The sequence below is a fragment of the Oxyura jamaicensis genome, chromosome 24 (assembly GCF_011077185.1).
Source record: "Oxyura jamaicensis isolate SHBP4307 breed ruddy duck chromosome 24, BPBGC_Ojam_1.0, whole genome shotgun sequence".
NCBI classification, from domain to species: Eukaryota; Metazoa; Chordata; class Aves; order Anseriformes; family Anatidae; genus Oxyura; species Oxyura jamaicensis.
The window spans coordinates 5,397,550-5,419,563 of NC_048916.1; the positions used below are offsets into that span (position 1 = coordinate 5,397,550).

The 22,014-nt window shown below is 42.8% G+C and overlaps 1 protein-coding gene and 1 long non-coding RNA gene across 5 annotated transcripts in view; one reads left to right on the plus strand and one right to left on the minus strand.

Annotated features, from left to right (window-relative positions):
- The window catches only part of SIK2 (salt inducible kinase 2), a 46,513-nt gene that overhangs the window by 11,433 nt on the left and 13,066 nt on the right, over positions 1–22,014 (plus strand). For both annotated transcript variants that reach the window (XM_035345956.1, XM_035345957.1), the window contains exons 4-7: positions 6,940–7,101; positions 17,698–17,822; positions 19,878–20,001; positions 21,794–22,014. In XM_035345956.1, coding sequence (XP_035201847.1) covers positions 6,940–7,101; positions 17,698–17,822; positions 19,878–20,001; positions 21,794–22,014 — 632 coding nt within the window. The remainder of the gene's footprint in view (positions 1–6,939; positions 7,102–17,697; positions 17,823–19,877; positions 20,002–21,793) is intronic.
- Positions 1–22,014, minus strand: part of LOC118177918 — a 50,057-nt gene that overhangs the window by 661 nt on the left and 27,382 nt on the right. For 2 of the 3 annotated variants that reach the window (XR_004755970.1, XR_004755969.1), the window contains exons 2-5: positions 21,029–21,144; positions 2,141–2,265; positions 1,763–1,991; positions 1,191–1,308 (exon numbers count right to left, since the gene is read on the minus strand). This is a non-coding gene — a long non-coding RNA (uncharacterized LOC118177918). Of the gene's footprint in view, positions 1–1,190; positions 1,309–1,762; positions 1,992–2,140; positions 2,266–2,416; positions 3,026–21,028; positions 21,145–22,014 lie in introns of those variants that run through there. The other variant, XR_004755971.1, reaches the window with a different exon arrangement.

Genomic DNA, 22,014 nt, shown 5'->3' on the forward strand with positions numbered 1-22,014 from the left:
TATTCTACTTTACAGACCTACAAAGTTTTAAACTCACTGTTTCTGCTATGATTTTTTTTTAAAGTATCTTTACAGTCACCACCTTGTAACCTTCAACATTACTCACCTGAAGCCTCTTAAACAGATTAACTGTTAGCTAAACTAATTACAGTCAACCTATTCTGAAGGGCTAATTCTCTAGTTTTTCATTAGTGACCATTTGGTTTCTTTATATTACAAGAATCCAGACTGTGGAGGGTGAAGCTGACTATTAAGCCTAAAAATAACCCAACTGTTCAGCAAGGGAAAAATGAATACCAAGGCTTTAGTTAGGATTTTTTTTTTCCCTGCTACTGTGAAAGTAGTTCACTCCCTCTTGCCTGCTGTCTGGCATGCTCACTACAGGTGTATTTCTAAAGCAGTAAACATGACCAAACCCCAAAAGAGTTCAAGACTAACAGCTCGTGTGACTTATGTCTGGTTTACCTTTTAACTATTTAAATGAATTTGCTACTTTTGTCTGAAATATAAGAAAAAAATCATTTGATCTTGTCCTTGAATTTTCTGAGGGTGACTGTACCTATGCATGTACTTTTCTGGTACCTTTTTTTCTACTACATTCTGGAAATGTGAAGGAGAGAGAGACTAAAGCATAGGCAGGAGGCAGGCGTTTCAATTTCCAGCCATGGTCCTGGGAAGAACAGCTTAACTATATTTGCCTACTCACTTCTGTTATCTTGCATCTCACAGCTGACTTTCCAGATTTGTGTAGGTGTTCCTTACAACCTTCACCCTGTTTTGCAACTGGGCAGTAGACACTGAGGACCTTGGTGCTTTGTAGAGGACCTGCAGGGAACAGTGGGCTAGTGCCAGGCTATACTGTTGTGCCAGTAGTACAAAGACAGAGATAATGATTGCCCTCGTAACTAGTACTTTGCAATGTTGCAGTATCCTTGCTCAGTAGATAAAGGCAACAGCATCTTCCAACTTCTCTAGACTATTTCAGCATAAATATTAATCCTTAAGGAGGCATTTGATACTATAAACCTCTGTACTTATGTTTTCAGCTTCTCAGAATCTTGTGCCTGTTTCAGTGAACAGTAACCTTACAGTCTCTCCAGAAACCCTTCTCCATAAAGGAGACATTCAGGCATGTCTTTCATTTGTTAGAGTATTAATAATTGTCTGTATCCATAAGATCCTAGTCTTACCTAGCAGTTTGTCCTGGGCAATTTCACTTATGTTTTTGGGCAGAGTTGGAAAGCTGGACTGGAATAGGCTTGAGCAGCTCTCCGCTTTGTCCTAGCCTTGGCACAGGATCAGCTGTTTCTAGAAAGAGGGATTCCATAACCTTGTTAGACATATACAGGATCTGATTTTTTTTTTAGTTATAATTATTCTTCCTTGTGGATCATCTGGATTTCCTTAGCTGAAATTCTAACCCATTATTATCACTTGTGTTAAGAGGCATTCGTAAGAATAGAAATGCAGTGTGTCCCCCTAATATGCAAGTAGTCATTCTTTACTAAGCTTGAGCTGGGTGAGTGATGTCATGACTATTACGCTGAACCCAAATCACCAAATGGTTGAGGCTGGAAGGGATGTGTAGGGAATGTCTAGTCCAGCCCTGTGGCTCAGGGCAGAGTCAACCAGAGCAGGTTGCACAGGATCACGGATGAATACTCTATAATCTTTCTGGCCAACCTGTTCTAGCATTTGACAACATGCACAGAGAGGAGGAAAAAAAAAAAAAAACCTTTCTTTTATGTGTAAATGGTATTACCTTGTTTCAGTTTGTTCCCCTTGTCCTTTCACTGGTTGTTGGTAAGAAGGGCGACTCTCTTTTTCCTCCTGTTAAGGATTTATACACAGCTATATGATTCCTCTCTGAGCGTGGTCTTCAGGCTGAATGTCCTCTGCTCTCTCAGCCTCCCCTCGTGTGATGGTTACTCCAGTCCTTTAACCATTCTCATTGTCCTTCCCTGTGCTCTCTCCAGCGTGTCCCTGTCTGCCTAGCAGAGAGAACATACGAAGTAAAAAACGTACACAATTGTTCACCTAGCTGAAGGACGGTCATTTCAGTGAAAAGCACTGGCCAGTGCTAGGCAATGTCTCTGAGTCATGGGTTTTGAAGTGGATACCATCTTCATGTTTCACTTACCCGGTAAACAGATGTACGTTGTGGTACTGAAAAGGTTGGGCAGGAAGCTGCTTTTCGAGCAAAAGTCCTGCTTCTGCCTGCTGTGGATCCAGCTGAATCTAAGATGACTTCTGGTTTCTATCTCACTACAGAAAAACAGAGAAAAAAAAACAACTGAAAACTTGTAGATGAAGGGTGTGACGTGAGGATGAGATTCACCAAACTATGCTTATAAAGGCATAGGTAGCTTCGCTATTTCTCTATTTGCAAAGGACAAGGAGGTGCTTTGCTCTTCACCTAAGTTATTCCTTGTTGCTAGCTCTAGAGCTACACATGTGCATGTGCAACCAGCGTCCAGCCTCGAGCTGTCGTGGCAGGATGTCGCTAGCAAATTTCAGCTGCCTTAAAGTCATTGCTGAAAGCCAGGAGCTGGCGCCCTGCCTGCGTCCCAGCCTTTCCTATTTGAAACTAATGACAAACAGTATCCTTACATGCACCGACTTCACCTGTTTAGATAGATTCTGGCGTATTCTACTTCACCAGGATATAAAGCAGCGTATTTCAGAATAAATCACCCGTTCCGTGCAGGCTGCTAGACTTGGTGGAAAATGCAAGGCCAAGACTATTGCTGAAGGTGGTTTGGAAGCTTTAAATGAGCCCTGACAGGCTAAAGCTGTGAAAGCAAATGACAGTTTAGGTCCATTAACGTATTTGCTGCGTTGCTAACAAAGGATGGATTAACAGCTTACAGGGCTGGCTTGCGTTCAGTGTAATTTAGTTTGTATCTTTGATATCTGACTTCACCTTGCCATCATGTGATTTGTCAGTCACTCCGTGACTGAATGATATTTTGCTTGCAAATATTATGATCTCCCCTTGCTGCCAGGCTTTTGTTTGTTCTCGTGCTTTGCCAAGGTAAACCAGCTGAAAAGGCATTAAGACCCAGGCAGGTTAGAAGCTCTGAGGAGAGTTTTTAGATCCACAGGTTTTGTAGATCAGATCGAACAAAGTGCTTAAAAACATTTGTGAGGGTTGCTGAAATGATTGTACTGCAGCCGAGGTCTCTCTTGTTACTCTCCGAGATCCCCCAGGAAAGCATCTTTGCAATAAGCCTGTCTTACTGAGAATGTTAACAGGATGGTGCATTAATGGTTGCTATGCTTATTTAAACCTTATGAGCGACGATATAATTCAGAATTATCCGTTCTTCAATTATCAATACGCCATTTCCTGGAGCACCCAGTAGCAGCATTGCCTCGTGGCCCAGGTAGCAGCAAAGAACTTGTCATATACAAGAGCACAAGGTCAGTGAGGTTGTTGGTCTTACACAATCCAACAACGTTTTTTTAATGTTTTCGTTAATTTCGGCAAGAATTCTCAGGGTTTGTGCCCCCTTCCCCTGAACAGCGTATTTCTTTCTTTATCCTTTCTTCTAGTAATAACGAAGCCGGCGTGCACCTTCGGTGAAGTTTTACTGGAAACGTGCTTTCTGGTTTTAGCGTGCTTGGTATGAGCTGTTTATCGTAGAGAAAGCAGAACAGCTTAAATGAAAACATCACGAGCACCTGTAACGCCCATAAACAATATTATGTTAGGTTGAAAAGAAACAAACAAACCACGCAACCTGACAAAAACAGGTATTCTGTGTTACCTTGCTGCTTTGGCATCGTGTTGAGCACGACGAGCCTTTTTGGGTCACTGAGGTTACGTAACTAGCTTGGAAGATATGATTAATCATTTACTTAGGGATTTTGTCACAGATCCTTGTAAGTAAACAGAGGTGGACCGAAAGCCTCCGTTCCGTTGTGTTCATTTTCCTGCTTGCAGAAGCAGCTGTTGGAACCTGCTAACTGAATTCAGACTGACATGGTTGTGCCAGCTGGTCTCTAAATGATGAGTCCTGTTTGTGGGACCTTTGCGTAAATGATAATTGGAAGGGACTGGTGGCAGCTCAAACAGTTTAGTTCTTTTAAGACTTATTTCATAAATTTCCTAGTTTTGCGTCAGTGAATTTAAATGTAATAAGCAGTGGGTTTTTTGTTGTTAGTGGTTGTTTGTTTTTTCCCCACGTATTCCTTAGCTTTGAAAGAGCATTGCAAGACAGGACCCCGTGCTGAAGGCAGGCAGTGTGAGACCGGGGACATGCAGGTTGTTCATTTGGGGTGGAGAAGCCTGTGGACTAATGCCCTGAAGCTGTCAGTACTGAACCCAGCTCTCTGCTTCAGAGAACCTTCACCGTCTCCCATTTCTTAGCCCTCTCCAGACATGTCCCTACTAAAAAAAGAAAAATAAAACAACAATTTATTGAGGTTGGAGACTTGAGCTGTAGTCTTCCACGTTTTCAGAGTACTGCCTTCATCCTGCGTGCGTGTACCTGCAGGCTGGTGAAATCTTCAGTGATTTGGCTGCTAATGCCAGTAGGGAAGGACATGGTTTCGTGCCTCCACTAGCTGTACTCAAGTGGAATTTGTTACCTGATGTTCTGTAATGAAGTGAGATACCATCTTCAAGTCGTCACTGCATTTCTATGTTTTGTTTTCTATCTCCTAAATATTGCAATCATTTTTTTTAAACGTTCAATTATTAGCTCTAGTTTCACTGCTGATACATTTTGTCACGTTGCTCAGATGTCATTAGTGCATTCTTAAACCAATGATAAGCTGGTTTTAAATTGTTACTGTAAATAAAAAAAAACACAAAAACGTTTTGCTTGCCTAATCTGAAAGGCTCTGGCTATGCCAAAACAAATCAAACAGCTCAGCGCTCTGGTGTAGAGCTGAAACGGTACAGGAGAGCTGCTGACAGCACAGTGAAATCGCTGAAACAAAAGATACACAGTTGGTTTTTTAAAATCCCCAATTTATAATGGTAAGGTGGGTGAGCATCGCTCGGTGGCACTCCGGGGCACGTCCTGCTGCAGTGTGCACAACAGCCCAGCTTCCCCGTGGGCGCTTCCCTTGGTGTGCCGTACGGCACCGGGGTGTTCACGGGGTCACGTATCATTTGTGGCAGAACTGTAACCCAGAGCTGATGAGGAAATCTTCTCCTGATGGAACCGCCATGACGCGGCTCCTCCACATCTTCGTACTGCTGTTCCTCTGCATTTTTTCTAGCTTATACTGAAAGTTAATGTATTTGTGGTACGCTAAGGCCAGTCGCCTTGAGCACACACAAGCCCAAAGCAGTTCTGCTAAGTTTGGCAAATTTTCCATAGCTTTACAGGTAACTGAAAGCACAGCCCTGGTTGTCTCCTGTTCCTGTTGGTCCTTTCCCAGCTTATTCTTATTCCATGTAGCATCATAAACTAGCAGCTATGTTGTTATTGATGGTTTTTAAATTGCATTTGTCCTTTTTTTTTTTTTTTTCCTGTTTCTTTCCCCTCTGTCATTTTTCTGAACTATTTCCAGGGAAGAATGTTTGACAGGGAATGTTCTCACTGTCTAGTAAGCTCCCTCACAACCTGCAGGATGTAAAAGGTTTCCTTGCTCTGAACTTTCCCTTCCAGTCATAATGTGGGAACTATAGCCAAATATCAGTAAACCACCTTCCATCATCTTTAGTGTTTTGGAAGGTTAGGATTCGTCCAGTAACTCCCAGGGCTGCACTTTATCACCGCACTGTGAGTACAGAGTAGGCTTACCTGCCATGGAAATGGAACGTGGGACTCCAAGTTAATGTAACAACATGATAATGTTATTAAGAACCGAAGTACCAACTTATTTTAGGAACATTAGATTACATAAATTTAATTTTGTCTTTTCTGATTTATCCAAGCAGAAATCAACAGCCCATAGGCTAGCTTCTCCAAAAGCTTATTGGGTCATTGATCATCATATGTGTGACTTAAGTGCATTATATTGTAGATCACGGGTCGCTGTTATTGCCCTGCCCAGCTAGTCTGTGCCCTACTGCACTTCTTTTCCTACTACCCACTCTGATATATGCGGGGAGAGAGCTGGGGATCCATGGGCAGGTTATGTTACGTGGCTGGACGTTTTACCTATGTGATTAACATATGCTCAGCCTTTGCCCGTCATCCCTGCCCAGCACACCGATGTGCATTTCCTGCACCTTGGCCATGAACCGCGTTCTTTGTGGGATGTAGGAGGCAATTCTGAACCCATCCTAATGGCTGGTTCTTTGCTTTTTCTGCCTTGTAAGAGAAAGAAAAGAACTGGCTGTAGAAGCTGTTTCTGTCAAGACTCACACAGCTGCTGCTTCGCTTGTTTTTGTTCTTGGGGATAAATGACGTCTTCAGCTTCAGAGCTATCATTTGTTTCAGGGCTAACATTAGTTTTACAACATAATCAAATATGAAAACAAAATGTTCTTTCTGCTTGTGATGCAACGAAGACAAGAGAGAGGTCAGGATGGGTACCTTCTGGTTATTTGTTTTATGTCCAAAGGAAAAATGCTTTCAGCCACCACACAGCGTGTTGAGGCTTCACGGGAAGCTGTGTGGCATGAAGCTGCTGGGAATCAATGAGAGGCTGAAAAGTACCTGGTGATGGGGAAGCAAGATATTCCAAGTATTCCCCAACTCAAAGGAGTTGTTATATGGAAATATTTATCAGAACAGTCAGACAACCAAAGAAGAAGGAATAAAAGGCTGAGTTTCAGAGTTCCACTAGGCAGCAGCTTTTTTGTCCCTACTCTTTTGGAGAGGAGAATGCAAGAACAATGTGTTGGAAACTGGGATTGGCTGAAATTTGGCTGAAATTTGGAGTATTTGATGCATTTGAGTATATTTGACAGAAATCACTTAATTCCAGGGTTACTGCTTGCTGTCTAATCTGTTTAAACCGACTTTATTTTAACAGATTACCTCGCCAGCCATGGCCGTCTGAGTGAGTCTGAGGCCAGGCGCAAATTCTGGCAGATCCTCTCGGCAGTGGAGTATTGCCATGGCCGAAAGATTGTGCACCGTGACCTGAAGGCTGAAAATCTTCTGCTCGACAACAACATGAACATCAAAATAGCAGGTACCCTGAATGCAGATGATATTCAGTCACGCCTGATTTTTGTGAAGGTTGTTCCAGCAATTCCCTTGCTGCTGCCCAAGAAATCCTGCTGTGCTTAAGGCAGAGAAAATCAGAGTGGTAATACATACAATATTTTTTGCACGATGGATATCACAGTGCACATAGCTAAAAGAATTCCTAGATTAGCTCTATTATACTTTCAGGAAAAAGGAAATAATTTTTAGAGTTAGTTGTTTTTTTGTGGGTGTCATAACATGCCTATAATGCTGCCAGATGTTCAGGTTAAAACAGAGTTAATCAAATAACTTCTTTCAACGTTAGAAAAACTCGAAATGGAAGCTTATTGATTTTTTTCTTTTTGCATGCATGATTTCATTTTAATTATAAATTTAGACACAGCAGATGTTGCTAGCAATGGAAATCATTTTGTCGGTTGTCAACTCATTACAATTCCACGAATCCTTCCATACTGACTTTAGCCTGGAGACACTTGAAACGGCAAGGCTAGATAACATCTTGATTTGGAGGACTGTTGAACTTCAATCATCAATAATACAGGAGCAGGAAAGGAAGACTAACTGCTGGAAAAAGCTGGTTTGTATTGGTGTAAGCTTGTGAGTTCAGAGAACGAAGTGTGAATAGACTTTCAGTTGGCTGAGAAGGATGAAGTGATTAAACATTTCTGAGTTATAGATCACGGCTGGATTATTTTACCCTTGAATTTCCTCTCTGGCATTTCTGAAATGGATGAACTGAAAATCTATCTAGATCTCTAATGTTTTTTGTAAGGGTAAAGCTGCAGAAAAGTGTTAAGTGTACCAGCAGATCTCTAAAACGTGCTCCTTTTTATCTGCGGGGTATGAAGACAGCATCCTGAAAAATACTGAAGGAAAACTTAGCACCTGTTTAATTGGTTAGCATCTGTCATGGAGATTCACCCCTTCCTCTGTGATACTACAGAAGACGTTGGGAAGACTAAGCATTCAGTCTGTTTCTGGGGATTAACTTCATCTTTAGGAAAAATCTTTTAAATTCTTTCAAGTCATCTTTATCAGAATGGGAAATCAACACAATCTTTTACAATGAGCGCTTCACCTTTGAGATCAAAACTATTGCTCGAGCAAGAATTTTATCCTCCTTAACCTATAGCCATTGCTCACAGAACGGGTTATCTTTGGGTATAATATGCGACGTTTCTGATGGACTAAGAAGGATTTCTTACCAGTATATGTTTTAATGGGGCAGCTTTCCCAGATCCTGGACGTGTTTGTTGCTTTTGTATTGACCTCTGCTTTTGTCTGTACATTGGAAACATTCCGTTCTCCATTCCTGTGCCCCCACCTTCCCACCTCTAGCATGTTTTTCTAATGGCTGAAGAGTTTACAGAAAGGTTAAGTAAGGGAAAGGTTAAGGAAAATTGTGATGTGCGTTGGAGAACCGTGATTTGAATAGATTATTAGGCTAATTTTTGTTAGTCAAATCTGAATGTCAGGCGTTTTGTTTTGGCAGAAGGAATGGTGCATAAAACAGATTCTCTGAAGCTAAAAAGGGAAGCCTAGTAATCTGGTCTTTGATGACAAGTGCTCTGTATTTCATGGCTCTTTAGCATGTCAGAGTGGGAATTTTACAGGAGCTTCATGAAAGCAGTAAAAATGGTTTTGTTGTTTAATGCTTTATATAAATAGTGGAGGTTTTGCAGAAGCCTCTATTTGATTTTATATTAAGCTATTTAAGGGTGTCTTTTAATTTTCTCTATACTCTATTGTAGGGTTTCATATTACTGTTGAAATGTAATGATATGAAAAGTTACTATCGTATGAAGCAACTGTTGTAGCAGGAAGGTGCAGTTCTGGTATGAGTTTGAGTTCTTAGGGCTTTTGATTCCTGAAGAAAACAAAAGAAGCAGCGTAGGATAGAGATGATGTCTGGACTTGGTACCAAAGTGGCCCGAGGATAAGTCACGGAGCGGGGCCCTCATCGGTGGTCTCAATTCTGTGGATGTCCTTAGCACTGTAGGCAAGCACATTCCTTGCCTCCAACACTGCAGTGCGAGCATAACACAGGCTCCCAAAAATACTTCCTCACAGCCATCTCAGGAGACCTGTTACTCAAGGAAAGGTTAGAGGCGTCTGCTCTGTCATGGGGAATTTCGATGCCCAGGTTCTCCAGAGACTAACCGAAAGCACTGATAAATGGTTGTTACCAGATTCCATCAGCTGCTGCTGTCTCTTTTCTCCTCTTGGCTGCTCTTGGGCTCTACCTCTGTATTGCAGAAAGCTAATTACAGATGGTCTGTATGTAAATGAATACATTAACTAGTGGTGATTCACATGGTCTGTTTCTTCCGAGTAGCTTTGTCAAGCTTTATCAGATTGATAGCACGTCCCGTGTCCAGCTGCAGTGATAAAGTAACTGGAGAGAAGTTAAGCTTGCCAGAAACTTTGTCATGATTTGTCGCAAAGCAGTTATTTTATTTTTCTCTGCAAATGAGATAGATGATCAACCATTCTATGCAATTTATCTGAGATTTTGGAGGTAGCCAGTACTGCACAGATCCCCGAGAACAATCCCTTCCAGTGGCTCATATTCTTCATGGTTCATTTATCAAATTGTGCAAGAACAAAGGGCAGCCGGGATCCCAACTCTGATAGCTAGAATTACTCTAATTAGAATTAATCTAGCAATTTAAAAACAGCACAGTAACTGATGAATTATTTTGATAGAAAGCTCTGCAGCATCGGTGTGTGCATTGGGCCTGGCACTGTGTGTGGGGCTGGACCTTGCTGAATACTCCAACAGCCATGAAATCCACATGGATACTCGTGGCCATTCCAGGCTCCTCTTAACTCCCACAGGATCTCTTGATTTATTCTGATGGCTTCTAAGTCTTTAACTGAAGCTTTTACACTTTAAGAATACAACATTTTCAGTTAAATACTGAAACATGCGTAAAGTTATCTCTGTATTTCAGCTAGTAGGAGAATCAGCTAAGACTCAAAAGTAAGCATTCCTAAAACTATAAGCTGATGAGACTGCCACCTTTTATGCTTAAACAAGTAAGCTGGATTGAGACGTAATGCTTTGGTGTTAATACTGCTCTAAAAGAAAGACGATAGATTGAATTCCAAGGATCTTTCATTTCTGTCTCAGTAACTGGGCAAGAAGCAGGGGATGCAAAAAGAACTTGAGGTGAGAGCTTTGATACTGTTATTTTCTAGAAGATATTAGGGAGTTGGGAGCAAAAGCCTCAAACTTAAATTTGAGCATACGTAATGTAAAAATGGTCTTAATCAGATAAAATGGCCAGTGAGAAAGTTAGAGCTGAAGACTCCCAAACCAGGCGGTCTCCGTGAAATTTGCTGTTAGCACTGGCAAGGTAAAGCTCCTTTGTTCTTCTCAAAGTTGTTGCCTGTAGGCAGCCAGTTTGTTCATGTACCTTTTGCATTTTGCTGGTTTCTGAAGGGATCACAGGGGCTGGATTTCGGTGGCTGATTGCTGATAAGCTGTGCTGCCATCAGATAAAACTTGTTCGTTTTCTGTGCAGAGAGATGTCTCTGCAGCTGTGAGCAGAAAGTGCGGTTTAGAATCGAGGATGGGATAGCGGGGTTCTCTCCGTGTCCTTCCAGCCCCACAAAACTGCCAGATTAAGATGCTTTATAGATGTGTCTGCAGAAATCATTGCATCCTGATGGTAAAGCTACTGCGTGCGAAGCAGATCAGGTAGGAGACTGTTATTTTGAAGGAGGTTGTAGTGCTGGCTTGTCTTGCTGGTGGACAGTAAAATATGCATTGACGTCAGAACTGGCTGATCAGCATTCAGTTCATGAAGTGGGTCAGGTTTGTTTCTACCACACTCATACCTTTCCTTTATCAGTACCTCTCTCCTCCCGATTATCTCCTCTGCTCGCTCCTATTGCTGTTATAACAAAAGATCCATGTGGCTCTGTGAAGCCAGGCTGATTGAATCCTTTTGGCAATTTTAGAAGAGTGGATTAATTAGAGCTCGGGAGCTAGAATCCCTTCTGAAGGATTTTGAGAGGTACAAATTAAAGACCACCTCATATTGCTAGATGCACGGCAGAAGTTGCAGTGGCTCTGGCAGGGAGCTTCTGTTTCTCAAATTGCAAACTGGTCTGAAATCTTACTCCGTTTCCATTTTTAACAGGAAAACAGATTCCATTTGAATGATGTATGTGCAAAAAATTATACCTTCTAAATTCAAGATTATTCTAAAGAGGGTAATGAGATTGAGAAACAAAAAGCCCCAAATGTTGAGAGGCAGTATTTGCAGATTGCACAAACACGGCGTTTATTCAGCTGAACACAATGCCAGAAATGATCGTATTTTTTTAACGTGCAGATTCAGGCAAATGTTAAGAAGATAAAGATCACTCCATTATATAATCTCAGTCCTCTGGTAACAAGTCCAACTGCGGTCCTTTTGGATTTCCGTGGCTGGCATATGTTTTGTGGAGGGCTGGCACATTTTCCTTTAAATGACAGTAATGTTCTTAAAATTCATTTCTCTGGAATGAGAAACCGTGACACCGTTCTTAGGTTAAAAATGATTACCTTTGATCCAGAATGATTGCAGAAGATCAGCAATTGCAAAGCAGAAACCAGGTAGGGGGGAGAGAGAGAGAGGCAAATGATGGTTTTCTGCTTAACTGAATCCTGGCCACTCCAACACTTCAAAAAGTGGGACAACCACACTGACAGTGCAGTAATTAAACACTGAGGAAGCCCAATGGATCGAGCATCCAGTATCACATCTAAACCTTTAACTTCTTCTTTGAAATGGCTTTAATGGATCCTATTAATTCTTGAGTTCCTAAAAATGGATTAATGTAATTGGAAGAAACAAGTGTGGAAAGTGTGATGGAAACAAAAGGAGGTAACCGTAATAATTTATGTACCCTAGCAAATAATGCTGATCTCCCTGCACAGGTAATTATTTTGTCTAACAATAGAATGTAATTGGATTTCTAAAGATAAGAGCAAATTGCTGAAAATGCATCACTGTGTTTTTATGTCACGTGAAAATGTACAGCCCAAATTAATAGGTACCTGGCCTTTACTCTACTTTTAAGTGTTGATGCATGCTGTTTTACAACTTCAAACTGAAGGATACTAGTGTTCTTTGACCTTGAAAAAGGGAAGAAATTGAAGTTACAGAGCTGCAGATCAAAGACAGCGCAAAGGAACTGTTTGCCAGGTTGTAAGACGTACACTTCTAGGCAAGGTGCACAGACTCGTGAGGAAATTCCCTACTGGCTCAGATCCATCTGGCAGCGACAGGGAGAGTACACAAAGCTGGCCACTTTTTGCAGCCTGCTGCCCTTGTACTCATTTCCCTGAACCCCAGCAGCCAGTATTGTTTTATTGGAGCCCGCATAGAGCACACCCTTACCTTCTTCTAGTATTAATTTATAGACCTTTCATTCATGGATTTGGCTAATAAAACTTAATCACCTCAGCCGTCACAAGACCATCAGATGGAAGCCGTCTGCTGCTGTTGCACTAGTCAAGCTCTGTCTCTGTGGCATTAAATTCTGTGATTTGTTGCTCAGGAAGGGAGCAGGAGGTCGCAGCCTTGCAAGGACAGTGCCAATAAGTTGTAAGACGTCCTTGCGCTTGAGCTACTTACGGTAATTGTAAAGAAAACGATTGTGTTACGAAATTAAGCATGTAAAGATAACAGCAAGAAGCAAAAATCCTCATTATAACATAAACCTGCAGCTCCCGTAATACTGACCAGTCATACTTAGAGACTTCGTTCTGTCTCCTGCTGTTGAGATTTGTTTATTTTTCTTCCTGAAGTGGCTTCCACATGTTCACATTTACCAGAAACCTAACGTTAAATCCAGTCTGGATGGGCAAAAAGTTTCCCTTTCTCAGGAGCTGAAATCTCGTGTATTTCCAGGCAGGTCACGCTTCCTGTAGCTGTATTTACAAATACACGCGCACCTACTTGTGAAGCTGGTACAGAGACTGAGGAGGGTGGCGCCTGAATAGGAGCTGCAGTTGAGAGATAAAGATTGATATTTATCTGCAGTGCTTAGAGGATGTTGAAAATCTGACTGAGATAAGTGAAGGGAGAGATCAGATCTAATGACACCTACACAGATGGCAAAACGCTTCTGAGAGAAGAAATTGCTTCATGTCTCCCGAAGTATTGTTAAGGTTGCCAAGCCAATGATGTGTGAAGAAAAATCTCCACAAAGAGAATAAAAAAACTCACAACAAAAGTCTGGCTGTGATAAGAAGAGGGCAGGTGACACACAATTGGGGGATTTTATCTGTTTTAGGAGATTTCAGTTGTTGCTCCCTCTGTTACTGCGACTTAAGTCGCAGTTGTTTCAGAACTGCAGGAGAAAATAAAAGGAAGGATGGCATGAACGTTACATTTAGTGGTTCCTGTGGGGATTTAGAGCTTGAGCTGACCTTGGCTGTTTGCACCTTCGGAGCGTGGTGGCACGCCAGGGTGCCATTGCGTAACGGTTCATGCAACCGTGGGGCCTTCGGCGTGCTTGCAGAGCATGACGCTGTTACGGATCTCCCGTGTGGTCTGACCTTCAAAAGGCTTCTGGCATCGGAGCCTTCTCACGGATAGGCACTGGGGCTCTCTGATGATGGCCAGGTCCTAAAAGTTCACTGCTGTGACGCTGGGTATCTGATTTTCAGGCTTTGAGCCAGTACAGTGACCTTGGCCTGACGCTGGAGATTGTACTCCCCTGCGAGTTTCACCTGGAACAGGTCTTTGCAGTAGCATAAGATGATCTCTTCTAACAAATGTTAATTATCTGGAACACTATTTTATGTTAAGGTTAAATTTAGGGTTAATTTTAATTTAACATCGGTTTAAATGGGAATATGGAGCTTAAATATTTGTCTTTTAAATGTCCAGTCTGACTGTTAGTAGTGCAAAAATGGGTGAGGGATGGGAGTGTCCCACATCATCACAAAAATGATAAGCATTAGCAGTCAGCATGCAGATACACAAATCCTAAATCCCTAGGGAGCTGGTGTGACTGTGGATCTGATTGAATCAATTGATTCAATTGATTGAATTGAATCAATCACTGCGGCCAGCAAGCTTGATCATTTGTATTTGAACTAGCGTTTGCCTTATAGAAAGCCTTCACATTTTTATTTAGACTTTTAAAGCGATCAGTCCACCAAATGCTGCTCTGCTGACCTAGGACATGATACTAAGTCAAACGGTAAGAGAAATCATTAGGTCTAACAGTTTCAAAGTTACGCATGCCCCAGAGTCCCTTTATCCAAGCAGTTTGCGTAGGTCTGAAGACTCATCATCTTGCTTCCAGCAGATTTTCATGATTGGTTTCTTCCAAACTAAAGCTTTGGACTGCAGCTCCTTCTTTGTCCCTAGGACCACTTGCGCAGGTCTGATATCGGATCAGACTTACAGTTCTAGTCTCGAATGGAGGATGACAGGGCTATCTAATGATGTTCTGATCACATGTTGCAGAATGTTTTTGAAGATGCATTTACTGTGGAAGAACAACGCTGAGAGGTGGTGTCGGTGAGGTTACATGTGCGTTGCTGCATCGAGCTGTTCCTTCAGGATTACTACAAGTGAGCTTTAGAAAGAGGAGAAACACAATGAGGACAGAAAGACATGAATTATGTGGGTGTAACTGGCTGATCTGCAGTTACCAGCTGCTTACCTAAATCAAATGGATCACAAGCACAAGGCGTACAGAGAAGGCCAGTTTATATTCTGGATGCCCCCAGGAATGTTGCTGTTAAACGCAGTAGTGACTGTTCTATTACCTTAAGGTGTGTGTTACCCACTGTAGAGATTTCCGTCCTGAGAGCTGCTTGGTTGCATAGTCTTGGCTCTCCATAATTCCTCTATTCTTCCTAATTAGTGCATTTCATTAGAGACAACTAAAAATATCCTACTTAGATTAGTGGTTCTTTTCAACACAATGGAGACTCACAGTGCAATGCGGTAAGGAAGCAGACGTGAAGAAGGTATTAAAGGGGAAGTCTTTGTCATAAGAATTAACCTGTGGTACAAAAAGACTTGGGATCTCTTTCCAAGTTGTGTAGATGTCTTGCTGTAATCATTAGTGAACTCATAGTTAAAAGAATTAATGACAGCAGCCAAAAGGCCTGTGGGATCATGCTGTTTTGTGTGTGGCTCAGATAACTTTTGAACCTGTTGCTTGGCTGTAACCAAATTTGACAGAGAGCAAAAGTCTCAAAGGGCAAAAACATTCCTGCAGCTCATGTGCAGGTGCTCCGGCAGTAGGTGATATGTCTTGCCCATGGACATGGTTGCAAAAGGAGCCTGTATCGTGTTACATGCTGAGGAAAATCTCAACAGGCAGGAAAATTGCTCTTAAAGCCTCTTCAGTTTAGGTGTTCCTAAAACTGCCTCTTCTGCCTGTGTTCACCTTTTGATGTATACTGCAGGAGTTCTGTTAAACGAACTGCTGGAGCTCGTGTCCTTCTGCTAGGAAAGCAACCAAATTCCTTTGTGAAGTTAAACAGAAGGGTCCGATTCCCTTTCCACACTGCTCCTCCACAACAATTACAGGTTAGCTTTATCCAAGCCTGTAGAGTTTTTCTGTTTAATATCTCTGTGTTGCTTTGATCCCGAGGGCTGTCTCATGGTTTATAGCTCAGGACGTACAACGGGAGCCAGGCCCTTCCCTCTGCGTAACACAACCCCTGCAAACAGCAGTGAAAGAGGTTGGACCAGCAGCGCCTCTACGGTGTCTGGTAACCACAGCGGTTATCAGCGCTGCTATCTGCTGATCAGCATTGTAATAACATACCTCTGAGGTATCCGGGGGTTGATAGGACTAAATCAACAGCCTGATTGCTGTACATCGGCACTGCTGACTTTCACAGGATTCCTCAAGTCACACCAGTGTTACCCTGCAGGAGCCCGGTGAGCTCCAAGGGTAAAAGCATTATCACTTCAGAAAGGAAACACAAAGCAACTTGTAACCTGCTGCCCGCTTTGCTCCAGAGTGCAAAAAGTAGCAGGAAACAGCTAAAGCATCTTTCACCCAGGAGCAAACCAGCGCTGAATAGCAGCAGTGTCACTGTGCTTGGTGGTCTCTGCATGTCACGTACCGATGCTCCGTTCTCTATTTCCCTTGGAGATGCAGCTGACTTGTCAGTGAATTTGAAGCTAGTTGGCCTGAAAGTCTCAAATCCAAAGAGTATTTGTCCTTGTTATCAGATCTCTTTCCTTTGTTTTAGTATTAACAGCATTTGTTGTCACAGAGAGCACAGAGCAGCCCGCAGCACAAGTGGAAGAGAGCACTCAGCAGTGCTGCTGGGAGCAAACAGGGAGAAGTGCTGGTTTTGCTGAAATCCATGAGAAAAACACTAGATTTGAGCGGAACCGGGATTTTGATTCATGGTGTGAACAGGTCTACCCTAACGCAGTGCTTCGGTGGCTTTTATTACAGAAGACTGATGAATAAGTGGAGCTGTGTACGTTAATTCTGAGTGGTGTTACTGAAGGAGCATCTTCAGAATGGGGATCTGCAAGGGATCTGCCAGGGACTGTCAGGAGACAGTGAGAATAAAGAATGCTGAAGCAAATGATGTCTGAACCATGCAAAGGGAGCGAGAGGGACAGGATATAAGAGGAACTGGAAGATCTGGGCTGTGAAGATCTCTAAGACACCAATAAAGGTGAAGTGAATGGCAAGAGAGCTACAGATTGGCCACCAGGGCATGGTAATACCCACCTGGAATCCTGAAGTTTGAAGACAATCAGCCTTAGATAAGTCACTAAGCCAGTCTCCTCCGTATTGTTGTTGCTGTTTTGTTCTAGTACAAAAAACATGCAGCTGAAAAATTTGCATCAGACTCTTTTCTGAATTCACCTCTCTGTTCAGGAGTGGCTGTCATTTCACTTTTCATTACTGGATTATTACCTATTGTGACTAATTCCAAAGTCCCAAAGTCTGGTTCCATGTTAAGCCATAAGAAGCCCTTTAAAAGAACGGCTCAGTTGTAAAATGGTAAGTTTCACTTGGAGAATGAAGGGGCTGCAGACAATCCCAGGAGCGGAGCTTCCTCCCTAGCAGAAGGCTGCGTGCTTTCCCATGCTTGTTGCTTTTGGCTTAGTACCCTCCTCCCTTCTCCAGAATTGATGCTTTTGTTGTCAATATTTGTTGTTTGTTCAAGGCTAGAGAGCACCTAAAGAAAACTCAAGAAGTCTCAGCTGCAGTACTGAATCTCAGATATCTCTTGGCAAGTAAATAAGCTCATATGTATGCGATGTGATTGTCAGCTCGTTGAATTGTAGCGATAGCTGTTTCTAAACTGGGATTTAGCAAACTGGTAGAATTTTACTCAAAGTTCCTACAGGTTGTGAAGTTTTGCAGAGTATTTTAATAATCATTAATAATCATTGTGAAAATAGCTGAATAGGACATTCAGCATCCCAATAAATGCTTTCAGTGGGAGTAGTGGTACATAGATTTGTGACAGAGCCTTTCATGAATGACGGTGAGTTTCCAGGCCCAGCCCATGCATATAATTATTCGCTTTGTTGTGTAACTGCAGTTTGGAGTGACTTTCCCTTTAATTTCTCAACAGATTTTGGATTTGGAAATTTCTATAAGAGCGGCGAGCCTCTGACAACATGGTGTGGAAGCCCACCATATGCAGCCCCAGAAGTCTTTGAAGGACAGCAATACGAGGGACCCCAGCTGGATATCTGGGTATCGTTATTCTTTTTTTTTTATATGGATTGAAGTCAACTTCGGGAAAGTTGGAACAAAGTTTTACCTTTGAGTTTTCTTAAGCTGCAGACAAGCTGTTCTTCTTTGGCTTCACTTCTTGACTGTCATAAAATGCTTCTTAACACTAAATTAAATTGAAGTTACCCATCCAAGTGGCTATTAAATGTACGTTGTAGGTCTACGTAAGCACCCCAGAGGAAAAACTGTACCTCCTCCAAAAGCTGTCTGGACTGAATGCATGAATTTCGCTGTTCCAGTGCATTTACTGTCTTCTGTGTTAAGTTTGGATTGAACCTGTAAGGCTTGTAAGTTCTTGACTCTGAGCAACTCAAACACAGTAGAGATGATGACTGCTTTCCTCAGCCACAGTGGTGCCACAAACATTAGTGGTGCAGGCAACTGCATGGTTTTGAATCTGTGTGTTCATGGGTGCTACTCTACGGAAGAGGACAGAGAGAGCAACCACATTCTTGTGCAGTGGAAAAGGGACGGAAAGGAACTGAAGAAGTTCTCTGTACCTTTCTTGCATTGTCAGGGTTTGCTTTACATTCCTTTTTTTTTTTAATTTCAGTATTCTGGTACTTACAGTGACAGATTCAAATTCTGAAACAAGCAGAGACAGTGCAAGTTGGCAGGCTCTGATCTGGCATTCGGCTTGCAGCGATAACATTATACGTTTCACAACGCGCGCTGACATTTTCGTCAGAGCCTGGTACACAACAGGGCAGTGCAGGATAAGTCACCTTTCAGCTGCTAACCTAATATAAGTTACTCTAGTCAACAAATAAACACTGTGCTTTTATGGGCATGTGTGTGTATGCAGCTATCTATTCTATATCACACACACGTGTATGAACCTGGAGTAACTGGCACATAAACCTGCAGCAGACCTCAGCTCCGTTACTCTTCTAGGCAGCACAGGCACTGTCTGAATGGCAAAAGTGAATCTCCAAGCTTTGGTAAATATTTATCTAAATGCATTAGATCCTAAGTCATGAACGAAATAAAAGTGCTACAAAGAGAAGCACACGTGCATTTATAGGTAAGATAAAACCCGTTATCTTCTTGACTTATCTTCTGAGATAAGGACTCTGTATTTCTTTTGTGACATCCAGTCGCAGAATGGGTCTGCTGCAAGTGCTAAGCGGGCAGGAGGAATGCAGCAATCCCCAGTTCAAATTTTGTCAGGGCAAGGAAGGAAATGACTTTTTAAAATACATATTTGATTTTAAAATCTCTGTGTACTTAAAAGGTTTTAAGGTGAATATTAAATACATGCTTTTTTCCCTGGAGGAATCCAGTGCTGTGACTCTCAGTGCCAGCTGATGGCATGAGGGCTTGGTGTGGTTATTTCATCTGCTGTGGTTATTTCGGCTAGTGTGGCGCTGTATTTTTTTTGGCCTATACTGCAAGACTATTTCCACTTGCAGTGCCAATTAACTCGCATACTTTAAAAAATGAGTCTGGCAGTGGGATGAGAGCTATTGCCCAGATTGTCTCCTTTTGCTCATTTTACATAATCCCTCGTGCTCAGCACTGTATGCAGCAAGGCAGAGTCATTAGGTGGTGTTCCCCTGAAGCTGACTGTTGGTGAAGTTACCAGCGTGCCTCTTCCCCAGGTTTTTACAAGCTGGTAAATGTGAAATGTTACGATTTCTTATTTTGAGTGGCTGCTTGAGGTTTGCTTTTGTTTGAACAACCTTCAGATTAATTGTCTCTAATTGTCACCTGCCGTGGGGGCTCACTTTGCAGGTACCCTCAGTCACATGCATCGAGCATCCTGCTAGAGCCAGTCTCTGACCCGTCACACTTCACCTTACCTGCTTACCAGCACGAGGTACTGCCAGCCTGGCCATCTGGGGTTAGCTGACAGTCCCTAATGCCTAGGGATCTCCAGAAATATATTTGTATAAATTTCCTGTTTCTGCAGAACAATTTATTTATTTTTTTTTTCTGTGACAGGATTTAGCTAACCAAGCTCAACAACCTTGCAGGTAGCTTGAAAAATGAAACAAATATTCTCTTTTTTTACAGAGCATGGGTGTAGTTCTTTATGTTTTGGTCTGTGGAGCGCTACCTTTTGATGGGCCAACACTCCCCATCCTGAGGCAACGAGTTCTGGAAGGAAGGTTCAGGATACCTTACTTCATGTCAGAAGGTAACAGTTTGTCCTCTTCTACTCTTATTACAGTAAACCTTGAATAAATTCTAGAATAATCCCTATTGCAGTACCATGAAGGGTGGTGCACCTGCCCACCAGCTTACGGTATGGCAGACTATTTTTCATTTTGCTAAGAAACACAAATAAGCCTAGGTGAGTTGTGTGCCTTTGCAATCAGGCTGCTGCTGCTAGGTAGGGAAACCAGCCCATCTTTCCTAGAGACCGCGGTGTGGCTTGTCCCAGGGCAAGGAGAGATCTGAAATGGAAGGTGAAGGACATCTCATCCTACAGTGACCAGAAATACGGGGGTTCAGGGGCAGAGGCACATTTGTGTAGCAATTCACTTTCATTCTGCACTAACATTTTAATTGGGACCAAAAATCCCCTGGGAGCAGTGTGGCTGTTCTACCAAAGTTCTGCGTTGGGTGTCTCCTGATTTTTGACAGTGTCTGCTAAACAGAAGCGAAGAAGTGCACAACCAATCCATATGCCAGGCTCTCAGAGTCATGTATCTGGCACTCCCACACGCGACAAAGAGACTATCAGATCTCTCCCTTGCTTAATTGCCTCGTCTGCTGGGTTTCACTCTCCCTTGTGCCTGTTCAGACAAGAACAAACGGGGCCATTTTTGCACAGGGCTTGACGATGTCCTTCAGCTTCCCTGTGTTAAAGGTTCCAAAACCCGAGTACTTCATAACAACTTTCCTGAATCAAACCTGCCTGTCATTGTACTCCTTTCTATGAGTTTTTTTGTTTTTAAGGAAATTAAAAATAAGTGTTCAGCCCTGTTGTTCAGGGTTCTGTGGTGCAAAACATTGTGTTCCTCCCCTTTTTCTTCCTGGCTGCGTCTCAAAATAGCCACTACAGAGTAGCTATAGCTGAGCTAGTTAGCTCAGCACTTGGTTGCTTTTAGCAGTGCAATTATGGCACCACAGCAAGCCTTCAGCTTCCTGGCACATTTTGCAGCCTGTGCTGAGCTGTGTTTGTGTCTGTGACTTTGCTGACATAAGTACGATCCAGGTACCTCGGTGCAAGCTGCGGTCCTCGCTGTGCCTGCAGCGCAGATCTGCTCTTTCACTTCCAGCTTTGCTGCTCCCCTTGCTGCTCACGCGGTGCTGCAGGGAGTGGGGAAGGGTGTGCCTGGTAGCAAAACATTGAAACCGAAAGAGGTCAACAGGAATAAATAGCCAGAAATCTCTCTCTAAACTATTTGTCATAACTACCTGAATGGCCTGACTCATGGCGACTGCACTGAAGTGATGTTTTTAACCCTGTCCAACGGGTAGGAGTCAGAAAGTAGCAATGGCCTGGGATATTCAGAATGATTTTGGCACCTAAAGCACTGATCGTGCTTTGGTCCTGGAATTAAACAGATAGACCTGTTGCTGTAGTCACCGGCTGCTCTTCACAGCCACCGAGGCATTACTTTTACCTTTGTTTTTGTGACTACTGGTATGGAAATTTAAAATAAAATAAAAATTAATAATAATAACCCAGATTTGAAGTGCAGCTCTGCCAATCCCTTCCTCCATAACCCTAGTACAAGTCCACCACCTAACCATGCTCCGAAGGTCTGCGTCTACACGTTTCTTGAAGCCCTGCAGGGATTTCAAGAAGTTGAGTTTTTGTCCTTTTAGGTGTGACTTTTAATCTTGTTTTGAAAGACGGTTTTAGCCTCCAGGAAATGTTTTTAGTGCAGAAGCTCGGCAGCTTCCTGTTGTGCCCCGTACCGGTGGGTGTCAGGTGAAGCTGTGCAGGCAGGTGGGTGATGTGGTGTTCTTCCCAACAGAGTGCGAGCATCTCATCAGGCGAATGTTGGTCCTAGACCCATCCAAACGGCTAACGATTGCTCAGATTAAGGAGCACAAGTGGATGCTTGTGGAGGTTCCTGCCCAGAGACCCGTTCTCTACCCACCAGGCCAGGAGAACGAGCCCTCCATCGGGGAGTACAACGAGCAGGTTCTGCGGCTCATGCACAGCCTGGGGATAGACCAGCAGAAAACCATCGAG